Here is a 12,690-nt window from a genome sequence, read left to right as displayed (position 1 = left end):
ACCAACATTGGCTCCATGGGGCTCACCACCAGTACGATGGCCCAAGCAAGGACCTCAGGCATTAATAGCAGTAGAGTCACTTTTGATAGGCTGAGACAGACATAAGAGACTTGTGACTGTCCAACTGAGAAATAGTTGGTAATTTTCAAATCTCTTTCTCTGTTTCTCCTTTCCACCCAAAATTAGTGTTGGGATTTCCCTGCACACCGGTCTATTTTCCTTTCACCTACTCCACCTGAAGTTACCCCCTTGGTCATCTCATCCAGTCTCATCTTTTCGATACTTAGAAGCTTACAAACTAAGTGTTCAGAGTTAATCCTGACAACACTGCTCTCGAAAATTCTCGAGATTTGCCTGCCGACTTGACAGCTATATTCACATGCTCAACAGGCATCTTGTACTTACCATGTTGGTGTCTGAATTCCCGATCTTCCCTCCTAACCTGTTTCTACTGCTTTCCCACAATCTCAGCTGATGGCAATTCCCTCATTCTACTACTGTTCATGTATGAAGTTTGAGAATCATATTCTGTACCGTTCCTTTGCTCATGCCAATTGAGCAACCCAATTGAAAATCCCTTAGGAATGAAAAGAAATGACTTCAAAACACATCGAGTACCTAACGATACTGTGTCCAGTACTGCCCCAACTTTGATTGCAGACCTCATTACCTCTCACCTAGATGTCTGTGATAAGTCACCCGGCTAGTCATCTATCTGCTGCTAACCTTACCTCTTTTTAGGTTCTCAGCCTGCCTTCTCCTCATTTCTCATTCAGACACTTAGCATGATGTTCCAGTCCCTGTCATGATTCCTCTATCGACCAGGATAAAATGGAAAGTTCTTCCAGTGATCTACAGTGCCTTTCATGATCCAACTGTAGCTTTTACCAAGCCGTTCCTCACTCACGTGCTTTCAGTTGCATTATCTTTCTTATTCTGACTGGAACATGAAAGGTCAGCACTGGCCCAAGGCATCTGTTCTAGCTGTTTCCTCTATGGAACACAAGGCTATACACAGAGTTCACTCCACGGTTTTCAAGGCATTCCTTAAATATGCTTTTATTAGTGGAGCATCCCACTCAATTCTCTTTTTCTCCAGCTTTATTGAGGAATAGTTGACAAACCCTCTTCGATATCACAACCCATCTGCAGTCACTCTCTTGCACTTCTCATCATTGTTATCTTTTTTTTTCTGTTTCAAAGCACCTGTTCACTTAAAAGATAGTATGTTGTTTATATTTATTTTTATTAATATCCTTAATATGATTATAAGCAACATGAAATAGGGTTTGTTATCTCATTTGTTTCCTGACACATTATGCACACCCAATAAAAAGATTAATGCACCACATATGCTCAGTAAATGTTTCTTTAATGTTTACTTATTTATTTTGAGGGAGAGAGAGAATCCCAAGCAGGCTCCGTGCTGTCAGCACCGAGCCTGATGCAGGGCTTGAACTCACGAAGCATGAGACCATAACCTGAGTCAAAATCAAGAGTGGGACGCCTAACCGACTGAGGCACCCAGGCGCACCACAATAAATGTTTATTGAAATAACAAAATGAGACACCACTGTCTCCTTGTTCATCTTTATTACCCTGGAAAAGTTTTCTTAATTCTCTTTCTCTATGTATCCCTCAAATCTGGTATTTTTTTAATGTTTATTTTTGAGAGAGAGAGAGAGAGAGAGAGAGAGAGAGAGAGAGAGAGAGAGAGAGAGAGAATGAATGCACAAGCAGGGGAGGAGCAGAGAGAGACAGGGAGACACAGAATTCAAAGCAGGCTCCAGGCTCTGAGTTGTCAGCACAGATCCTGATGTGGTCTTGAACTCACAAACCATGAGATCATGACCTGAGCTGAAGTCGGACGCTTAACTGACTGAGCCACCCAGGCACCCCTGAAATCTGCTATTTTTAAGTGTCCATGGGAATTTTAAAATATCACATTTGGAGAAGCCCTCAGGATGGCAGGAACCCAGAATGCAATCTGCTCACTATTTTACCTTGTTTCATAGAATGGAAGGTCCTTTGGTCACCTGCTATTGATATTTATCTCAATAATACCGGGGAGAATACATATCTTTAATTATTGAGATATGCAGTCTCATCAGTTAGAGGTGAAATGATAATAACTTCCCAGAAAGAGATGAGATGACAGATACACAGGCCTTTATTTCAAGGCTCATATACTTATTTTTACATGTATGTGGATACCACCATGACAACCACCATCCTGGCAGCAAATGGTGATGTGGTAAATACGATTTCCAGATAAGTGTCAAATTTAAGAAAGAACATATTATGAAAATAATAAAGAAATACTGTCTTGAAAATCAATACTTCTTGCTTGCGTTGGGACATAAATACAAGGAGAGGCACGTGGCTGGTGTCTGAGGGACCCAGAGACATGTCATCCTCTTCTACTTGCTTTAGGGCTACCTACTGTTCTGTGTTCTCTCTGATAGCCTGAGTTCATCTTTTGTCTCTGTCCAAACTGACTGATCCTCACAATATCCACTCTGAAGCCTTCATTATGCATGAAGTGAGGATCAGTAAGAAAATGTGTTTAACTCACAGCTGCTCTATAGCCATTGTTGGCATATACATGTTTTTCTTTTCCGGGCATAATTTGCTGACGGAAGTTGGTAGGAGTATTAACTTTTTTTTTTCTTTTTTTACCTTTTACTGATATTTTCCCAGCGCTATCCTGCCACTATCCCTGAATGACTACATAACCATTATTAATGGGTTTCAGTGATTTTCATTTCACAACTGTTTCTGAGATCATCTCAACTCCCCATACAGACACCATCCCTGCAGTAGCAGCAGGAACGATAATAACTTCCCGTCAAATGGATGAGATCTTCGTGTCCCAAACCTTTACTTCATAGTCTGGTATCCTCTTTGCCCAGGTGCTCCTATATTAGCGAACACTATAGACACTGTCCTTTTCCAAAATGACATTTGGTAAGTGGCTCTCCTTTTATTATTGTTTTTAAGTTTATTTATTTTGAGAGAGATAGAGCATGAGAAGGGGAGAGGCAGAGAAAGGGAGAGAGAGAATCCCAAGCAGGCTTCGCCCTGTCAGCACAGTTGTCTCTTCTTTTAAATACTCGCCAGATTCCTAAAAGTAATTAAATGTGGCTAAGGATAGGGAGTAACAGATAATATGGATACAAACCCGTGTTCCTCAGTGAGTTGGACACAATCACTACCTACACGGCCAGCAGAGAGATTTTCTGTGGGAACCAACAACAGAGTTCACCTTTGTCCTCCTGCTCTACGGCAGTCTAACACTTTGATTCCTCTCTGTCCCGTCCCTGTGCGGAGTCTTTTTCTTTTGTTCCTGACCCAGCGTACTGAAACTCACAAAGCTGACTCTAACGTTTCGGTCTAGAGGCATTTGAAAAGAAAGAAGATAAACTATTAGGCTCCACGCTTTGTGTCTGCACGACTCTGTGGAATGGACTGAGTCACTGGGAGCATCTGAAATACTACTTCTAGAATCCGAGAAAATGCTAAGCTTCAAGGAGTCCGAAATAACTTCTCTAAACACCTAGGTGATCAGTTGCACACGACACTCCTCAGAAATCTAAGAGCAGCCCCTTAAAGGAGCGAGGCCCCTCCCCCGCCCTTGGGAGACGTAGACACCACCTCTCAGCACCTCTCCCTCCTAGTCTGCGGGTGAGGGGCGCCCCGCGCCAGGGCTTTTCGTGCTGTGAGAACTACACTACCCAGAGGACGCTGCGCCGGGCGTCGTCGTCGTTTAGCCAATAGAGGCTCACGAGAAGGGCAATTCCGTGTGTGCCCATCGTGTCGGGGCGGGACTTCCGGCGTCCTCCTCGTGGCGGTAGTTTTGGCTGCTGTGAGCTCTATGTGCTGGGTCACGGACTCCTGAGGTCGGGTGGAGACTGAGGGGACCGAGAAGGCGCGAGGGGAGGCGCTGACCCCGCCGCGCAGACTGGCGTCCGCGACTCCTCAACGCCGCCCGGGCTGCCCCGCGCCGGGGCCGGGACGGGGACCGCTGGCCCGGGTGTCCGCTCCGCCCAGAGTCAGATGGCGGCGACCGCGCGCAGGGACCCGGCTCAGGTAAACGCGCGCCCCCCGGGCCCCCCTCTCCCCCCCCCCTCCCACCCCAGACCCTCCAGGCCCGAGCGCGGGGCGCCTGCTCGCGTCCCTGCGGCCCAGGTACCGGTGTCCGGGCCGGGGAGGCGCTCGCGTGTGGGGACCCTGTGTCTGAGAGCTGGCACGACAGGGTGCGGGAGCGGGCTGCAGGGGAGGGGTCGGCTGGTGCAGGGCTGCAGGGGGCGCCGAGGGGGAGGAATTGGGGGGTGTGGGGTCCTCCCTCTGCCCTCAGGGGAACAGAGGGTGTGCGGCGGGGTCACGGGGGGACTGGCAGGTGGCCATCAGAGGCTGGGAGCCATTGAGCATTGTGAACAGGAAAGGCCTCACCTGAATTAGCCTTTTTAAAAAGTTTTTACAAGGTGCTAAGGGGACCAGACCGGAGGAAGGATGATAATAGGAAGCACAGGGAGGTTTTGGTCCCTGTCCAAGGTCATACAGTTGTAAGACTCAGCTCTGGGGACTGAGGATCAGAGAGACTGTAGTTATCCCAGGTCACCTGGCTCCAGGGCCGGGCAGGGGTGCAGGGTAGCCCCGAGCCCATGGAGCCCTGCCATGGTCACCTGCCTCTCCGAATTTTCCTCTTCACGCAGACCGTTATCAGTACAGAAGCACTTATGAACCCTGCGGAGGTGAGTGAGTGGATGGTGTTCCAGAACCTCACTGGTCCTGATTCCTCTCTTGATCTCTGTGATTGTGGTGTCCTGACACTCTTCATTTATCATTCTTCCAGGCCTGGGGACTGGGAACAGGTTCTAAGCCCGGGGTCCTCAGACCAGGCTGGGGGTTCTGTGGAGTGGTTCCTGTTGCTGGCAGCCAATAGAATGAGGTGTGGAGGACGGTTGCCCCAGTATAGTACCAGTGTCTGCAGGCCTTTGGAGGCGAGACTGAGCTGAACAAGGGTAGCTCAGTGTCCTTTCTCATGGGAACAGAGAGCACAGGGACAGGAGTCAGACCTGGGATGGCCCCCTGAGAAGTTGAGTGTCTACTCTGGAGATGGTGGGAACAGTGGGAGCTTTGGAGCAGAGGAGGGATCTGTTCAAGCTCTTATGCTTCCTGCGGCTGCAGCACAGAGAACAGACTGGGCGAGTGAGCGAAGTGGCAGGAAGACCAGGGAGGAGGGTACTGCAGTAGTCCAGTGAGCGCTGATGATGTGGACTGGTGCGGTGGCCTTGGAGGGGGTAGAGATGGCTGGATTCTGAATCAGGTTTTTTCAGTAGATCTGTGATTTTCTGGTTTTGAAGGTGAGAAAGAAGACAGTAGAATGGTTTCTTAAGAGGGTCCCACCCTCCTGACCTAATCAAAATCTGATCACCACCCCAAAAGGCCCCACCTCCAAATCTCCAAATTCCATCACACTGGGGGTTAGGGCTCCAAACATACCACTTTTGGGAGAATGCGTACATTCGGTCCGTAACGCAGTGGGTCACGTTGAGGAGGGGTGATCCCAGTCATGATGATGTTAATAGTAGCCTCGGAAGGGGTGAGTGAGGTCAGAGGCTGGGTCTCGTGCTTGGTCACCTAGTTGGGGGGTGCAGACCAGTGTCTGCGTGTGGGTCAGTGAAAGAGAGGAGTGGTGGGAACAGTGCAGGAGAGTGGATGACCTGATGGGAGCAAGGCTTCTGAGAGGTGGGTGCGCATGGGATGATGCAGGAGTGTGGGAGTAATGGAGGCAACATGGTGGTGAGGCCAGGACTGCTGCTTACTCACTGCTCTGGGGTCACCAGGACTTTGTTGTGACCTTGGTGTGCCTGGGGACTTTCGGTCGGGCAGCTGGATTAGCTCGGGGGCCAAGTGCTCATGTAGGAGAATCTCTGGACCTGGGGTGGAAAGGCTCTGGGACTGGCTCTGGATGAGGGTTGGACAGAGAGAAGAAGGCTTGACCGGCGAGAGCCGATCAAGTGCGGCATGAGTGGAGGAGGGTCATGAGTGCTGAGATCCACAAGTGGTTCCGTGTGGCTGCGGTTGAAGCGAGGAGCCGTCGTCAGGCAGGGAGACCTACGGAGCAGGACTCTGGGCTGCCTCTGGCAGTGGGGACCATTGGAGCTGTGCTGCTGTAGTTCTGGAACGTGTTTGAATTTGCCAGACTCTATGCCATGGAAGAAGGATGGGGGGTGCCTGCGGTACAGAGCAGGGAGAACTAGGAGAGAGTGGGAAGTGAAGGCCCGAGGGCCCTGGCCTTGAGAACATAAGAGAGAAATGGGAGCCCACACCCTTGGTTACATCTGGGACATCTGATCTGGAGAATTGCTTAACGAGAGAGTGTGTCCCTCTTGGGGAACTTGGCAGGGCGGTCTCAGAGAAGGCCTGGCCTGGTGAGTGGCAGCTGCTAGAAGGGGCCTGACATCAGAGTTTTGGTATCGTCTACCTGCCCACCTGCCTGTCGTTGCTGTGGGTGGACATGGTGATCAAAGGGACCAGAAGGAGACAGTGTGCATCAGATGCCCCAGGGCCTGGTATCTTCTCTGAGATGGGGATGTGGGGAGGTGGGTGAGCAGGGGAAGGATGAGTGGGTGGATGAACTTGGGAATCCTAGGGGAGAAGCTAATTATGGAATGAACTGTCCCCACTCTGGCAGAGTTGTGTGACTTTCGAGGACGTGGCCGTGTACTTCTCCCAGGAGGAGTGGGGGCTCCTTGATGAGGCTCAGAGGTTCCTGTACCACGACGTGATGCTGGAGACCTTTGCACTTACAACATCCCTGGGTAAGGCCTTCATCTTCCTCTCAGTGTTGTGAGCTGCTCTTTCTCCCTCTCCCAGAGCTAAACCTTGGCCTCTGCTAACTTCCCCACTTCCTTGGCATGTGTGCTGTGGGTGCCAGTGCTAAGCTATGTTCACTGCCCCAAGCGGTGCCCTCAGCAAGCCGCCCTAATACCTGCTACCCCACCGTGTACAGGGAAGGGTCTGGGAATCTGGGAGTCCCACAGTCACCCGAATGGATCTCACATTGCTCACCCTCTCCCTGGTGGGATGACTGTGTCCAGATTCGTGGCATCTTGTGCCCCAGGTTTTGCTCCTCCTTTTTTTTTTTTAAATTGAGATATAATTGACATGCGACATATTGGTTTCAGGCATACAGTGTAATGATTTGATACTTGTATATGTTGTGGAATGCTTACTACATTACGTGTAACGAACGTTCATCACCATACAGAGTTGCAGATATTTTTTCCTTGTGATGAGAACTTTTAAAGATTTCCTTATGATTGCCTATATCAGGAATTGTAAACATCGTCATGGTCCCTACTTACGTGGTCCTTAGACCTTTCTTGAAAGACCGTGCTTTGAGATTTTAATTGCAGTGTTCCTTTCTGTGGTCCGATATTTCCTAGTTGCTCTGGGCTGGTGCTGACCCCTCACCTGTCCTGTCTTTCCCTAAGGACTTGCCTCACTCAGGTCCTACGTAGTTCTCCAACTGGGAGTCTGAGGAGGGTGCTGGCTGCTTCGCAGGGTGGACTTGGCCCGGCGGTCTCAGAGAAGGCCTGGCCTGGTGAGTGGCAGCTGCTGGAAGGGGCCTGACATCAGGGCTGTGTTTAAAGTATACCAGGAACCTGCCCTGTGTTCACCAGCGTTTCGGTGCAGGTGCCACTGGACACATCATTTCTACACCTTTTTTCTGCATACTCTATGCTTTTCTGACTCTGAGTCACATTTCATCTGTGACTTCTATTCCTGGCTGTCCCCGGCTTTCTGACCTCCATCACTTGTTCCTCTCCACCACGTGGTCTGCAGTTCTCCTGTACGTAATGTGTTGTGACGTGTGCACATATCCTTAAATTGTCCTTGAACACCAGATACTCAGTTCCACTGGTATTTCCCTGGGCCTGGGCAGAACCATCGTTCTCAGTAGCGTGGACTTGTCCCCAGACAACAAGTTCCTGCTGAAGGCTGTTGGCATAGGAGTGAATTAGTGATCCTGCCTCCCCTCCCTGTGTGGCACCCCCTACTTGTGCCCTTTGTCCCAAAAGGTCTCCCTCATTCTGTCATCTTTAGAGGCCCAGTACTGCAAAGCAGCCCTCCCTTCAAATTGGTGCCCCATTCTGAAATTATACCCGTGGATTCTGTCTTTGGTTTGAATGTATATTTTTGACACACATTTTTGATGGGACTTCCCTCTCTTCCTCAGAGGTAAAGTATACTTTATCAGCATTTCTCTGCTTTCAGATTGTTGGTGTGGAGCAGAGAATGAGGAAGTACCTTCTGAGCAGAGTGTTTCTGTAGAAAGAGTGTCACAGGTCAGGACTTCTAAGACAGGTTCATCAATCCAGAAGACTCACCTCTGTGAGAATTGTGTCCCAGTCTTGAAAGACAATTTGCAACCTTCTGAGCTCCGAGCGGCATATTCTGGGCAGACATCATACTTGGGTGGGGCGACCAGAGGCTTCTGGTTTGGTGCAAACCTTCACCAGTATCAAAAGCATGACAGTGGAGAGAAAATGTTCAAAATGGATATGGACAGTGCCTTGTTAGTGACGAGCTGCAGATTCCACGTGTCAGCGAGGCCCTTTGCCAGTGGGGAAGGTGGAAAGGACTTTCTAGCTCCCTCAGGCCCTCTCCAGCACCTGGATATGCCCAATAGCGAGAAGCCCCAGAGCAGCATTGAGTGTGGGGAGCCCTTTACCAGCGGAATAAGTCACAAGTGGATCAAATGCAGGAGAGCTTTCAGCAACACTCACACTCTTGACCACCAGAGATTCCACGATGGAGAAGGTCTTGACGAATGTAGCAAATGTGGAAAAGACGTCAGCTGTAAATACAGACCTTTTCAGCACCAGAAAATTCACACCGAAGAAAGATCTTACAAGTGTAGTGAATGTGGGAGGTTCTTTAGTCGCAAAACCCATCTCATTCGACACTGGAGAGTTCACACTGGAGCAAAGCCTTATGAGTGCATAGAATGTGGCAGGTCTTTCAGCCAGAAATCTGACCTCATTCAACACCAAAGAGTTCATACTGGAGAGAGGCCGTACGAGTGCAGTGAATGTGGGAAGTCCTTTATCCAAAAATCTATCCTTATTAAACACCTGAGAGTTCATACTAACGAAAGGCCTTACAAATGCATTGAATGTGGGAAATCATTTACCCAAAGTTCTGGCCTTCTTCGCCACAAGAGAGCTCACGCTAGAGCAAGGCCTTATGAATGCACTGAATGTGGGAAATCATTTAGTTGTAAAACCCACCTCATGAGACACTGGAGAGTTCACACTGGAGTAAGGCCTTATGATTGCATTGAATGTGGGAAATCTTTTAGTGAGAAATCTGTCCTCATTCAACACCAAAGAGTTCATACTGGAGAAAGGCCTTATGAGTGCAATGAATGTGGGAAATCCTTTAGCCAGAAATCTGTCCTCATTCAACACCAAAGAGTTCACACTGGAGAAAAGCCGTATGAATGCGGTGAATGTGGGAAATCCTTCAGCCGTAAAACCCACCTCGTTCGACACCAGACAGTTCACTCTGGAGCAAAGCCTTATGAGTGCAATGAGTGTGGGAAATCCTTTAGCCAGAGCTCTGGCCTCCTTCGACATAGGAGAGCTCACCTGCAGTGAATGAGAAATCCTTTAGCTGCAAACTCAGCTCAGTCAACACCAAAGAGTTCACACAAAGTGAAACAGATGCAGAGAATGTGCCCTTTCCTTACTTAGTTTAATTGTGGTGGAGGAAAGCCTCTTGAGCCATCTGCCTGAACTGAATTTTATAGATCTGAAAACATCTACAGACTGGAGATTTCCCTGTAAGTTTCAGTTATGTGGGAAGCATGTACAACCTGTCCAAGCTCCTTGCCAGGTTGATGTCACTGCCAGTTTCAGTGGCAGCAGCCACTTCAGCTCTACCACGTGACCAGTCCCCACAGTGTGCGTCAGTCACCTTGGTCTGCTTGTCAAAGCTGACCTCTGCTCTCCCATGTGCTAGAGGAAATCAAGAGTATCCTGAGCCTTATGAGATCTTCATTCCCTTCTCTCTTGACAAGTTAGCACATGGATTTGACCCTCTGTTGGCCTCTAGAACACTATCTGGGTTCTGCTGATGGCCTGCGCAGAACTAGCTTTTTGAGAGATCTAACTGGTCTCAGGGAGTGCTCTTGATGAGGTTTTCCAGCTTCCAAGTCATCGAACCGGAAACTGTTGCACAGCTTTGGCTGGTTTGTGCAATAATAAAGGCCTTTCTGTTTAAGCACCTTTAATCTTAGAAACTCTGTCCACAGTGTAGGGTAGCTTGAAGGACTGCCAACTTGAAGTGGAAAGTTGTGAGGGGATGCAAACGTTGGTGCCTCAGAGGGGACAGTGTGATGGTAGAGTGTAGTGCTCTCCAGTTGTATCATAGTCTGCGTTGCTGCCAGGACCTCCTAGGAAAGACTGCTCTGTGGTCCTGAGTTTTTGCCTGGATGCCAGAGGTCACCCTGAGAAAGGGGCAGTTGTGACAACACCCGTGCTTTTGGAGACAACGTGAAATTTTCCTTGTTCACGGGCTACCTCAGTGCCCAGCAGTGCTGAGGAAAATCAGCCCCAGGTCCTGCAGAGGAGCTGTGCACCCTGATACCCAGAGCTCAGTAGGCCAGTGTCGCTGGCTGTAAGACTGCAGGGGCAAGGGAACCCATAATTGGCACAGAAACACTATCAATAGAGCGTGGAGGAGACTGCCACAGGGTACGTGGAGTGCGCCTCCCCCGGGTGTGCACCCACAGGTGTTTCGGTGACTGACTGCAGGCTGCGAGTGTACAGAAATCTCAGGATCTCCAGGTGGGTTTATCTTGTGTGGCTGAAGTCATTGGCAGACCAGGGGTTTTGTGGGTTCCTGTAGCCAATCTGAGCTGTTAACCTCAAGGCCGTTGCTGTACAGGCAACAGAAGAAGGCAGGGGAGAAGGGAGATCCTGTACTCTGGGGATATGGCTATTGTGACCCAGCTAGCAATGCCCTTACTCTGGTGGAAATGGCTTTCACTGTTGGCCAGCATTAACTGCCACTGAGGAAAGGCTGACCCTCAGGCATGAGTGAGACAGTGGAGTCAATACAGAGTTCCCAGACCTGATGTTCTGAAGGGTGGGAGATTTGGATTTTTACTGTGAACCACTTCTGAAAGCTGTATTAAGTTAAGGCATAATAAACATAGACTAAATTGAACGTATTTAAAGTATTACAACATGGTGAGTTTTGACCTGTGTACACTTAGGAAACCGTCACTGTTAGCAGTGATAATGAGCATGTCTGTCACCTGCATGTTTTCCTTTCTCCCTTTTATAATCTCTCTCTGGCCCTCCAGGCAACCATTGATTTGCATTCTTTTAAAATTGATTGCATTTTTTGGGGCGCCTGGGTGGCTCGGTCGGTTAAGTGTCCGACTTCGGCTCAGGTCACGATCTCACGGTCTGTGAGTTAAAGCCCCGCGTCGGGCTCCGTGCTGACCTCTCAGAGCCTGGAGCCTGTTTCAGATTCTGTGTCTCCCTCTCTCTCTGCCCCTCCCTTGTTCATGCTCTGTCTCTGTCTGTCTCAAAAATAAATAAACGTTTAAAAAGATAATAAAATAAAATTGATTGCATTTTCTAGAATTTATGATTAACCATAAAGTGTTTGCTCTTTTTTTCTGTTTTGATGCTGCGTTGAGAATCCTAAATGGCGCCTGTATGAATCATTTATTCTAATTTCTGAGTAGCTTTCTCTTTGATGTGTCATCAGCTGCATTTATCCATTCATCTGTTGATGGATATTTGGATTATTTCCAGTGATGAGTTTTTGCAGATAAAGCTGGTGTAAACATTTGTTTATAATTCTTTATATGGATATGTGTTTCATTTCTCCTATTTTAATGACTCCTAGTGCACTGCCTGAGTCATGGGGTAGGTAAATATTTAACTCCTTTTTAAAAATTGCCAAGCAGTGATCTAAAATGATTGTGTCTTTTTGCATTTCCACCAGCAGCGTGTGAGACTTCCAACTCCTTCGCACCCTTGTCAGTGCCTGGTAAGATTGACTTTTTAATTTCACCTTTTTAAAATAAGTATTGTTACCTCATTTGTTTTCATTGTATTTCCCTAAGGATTTATGGTGTTGAGCATTATTTCATGTGTTTGCTGGTTATCTTTTTTAGTAAACTGCCTCGTCTTACCTGTGGACTATTTTCTCTCTTATGAAATTTGGTTATTTTCCGTTTAGTAACAAATAAGATGAAACAAAACAGACTTAGGTTGGAATATTCTTTGTTCTTTAGTAATGTGGGCAACTTCTTTGCTGCATGGAATAGTTGTTTTTGAATACTCGAAGAATATTCTGTCATTTTTTCTTTATGGGTATTCTCTTTGAGGGGATATGCACAAGGTAGTGGCCACCTATACGATTTATTAGCATACTTTCCATCACTTTTTAAAATATTTATTTTATTTTTATATTTTTATGTATTCTCGAGAGAGAGCTCATGCACATGTACAGGGGAGGGGCAGAGAGAGAGTGGGGACAGAGGATCTGAAGCGGGCTCTCTGCTGACGGCCGGCTGACAGCAGAGCGCCCGGTGGGAGGCTCAAACTCACGGACCGCGAGATCATGACCTGGGCCGAAGTGGGATGCCTAACTGAC

The 12,690-nt window shown here is 48.2% G+C and overlaps 1 protein-coding gene across 1 annotated transcript; it reads left to right on the top strand.

Annotated features, from left to right (window-relative positions):
* The first annotated feature begins 3,760 nt into the window (after positions 1-3,760).
* ZNF530 (zinc finger protein 530) lies at positions 3,761-12,483 on the top strand. Its single transcript, XM_049621883.1, has 4 exons — positions 3,761-4,089; positions 6,701-6,827; positions 8,287-10,862; positions 12,040-12,483. The coding sequence occupies exons 1-3, from the start codon at positions 4,057-4,059 to the stop codon at positions 9,669-9,671; spliced, it is 1,545 nt and encodes a 514-aa protein (XP_049477840.1). The 5' UTR covers positions 3,761-4,056; the 3' UTR covers positions 9,672-10,862; positions 12,040-12,483.
* Positions 12,484-12,690: the final 207 nt, after the last annotated feature.

The sequence above is a fragment of the Panthera uncia genome (genome assembly GCF_023721935.1).
Source record: "Panthera uncia isolate 11264 chromosome E2 unlocalized genomic scaffold, Puncia_PCG_1.0 HiC_scaffold_19, whole genome shotgun sequence".
Lineage (NCBI taxonomy): Eukaryota > Metazoa > Chordata > Mammalia > Carnivora > Felidae > Panthera > Panthera uncia.
This window is presented reverse-complemented; position numbering and strand designations above follow the sequence as displayed.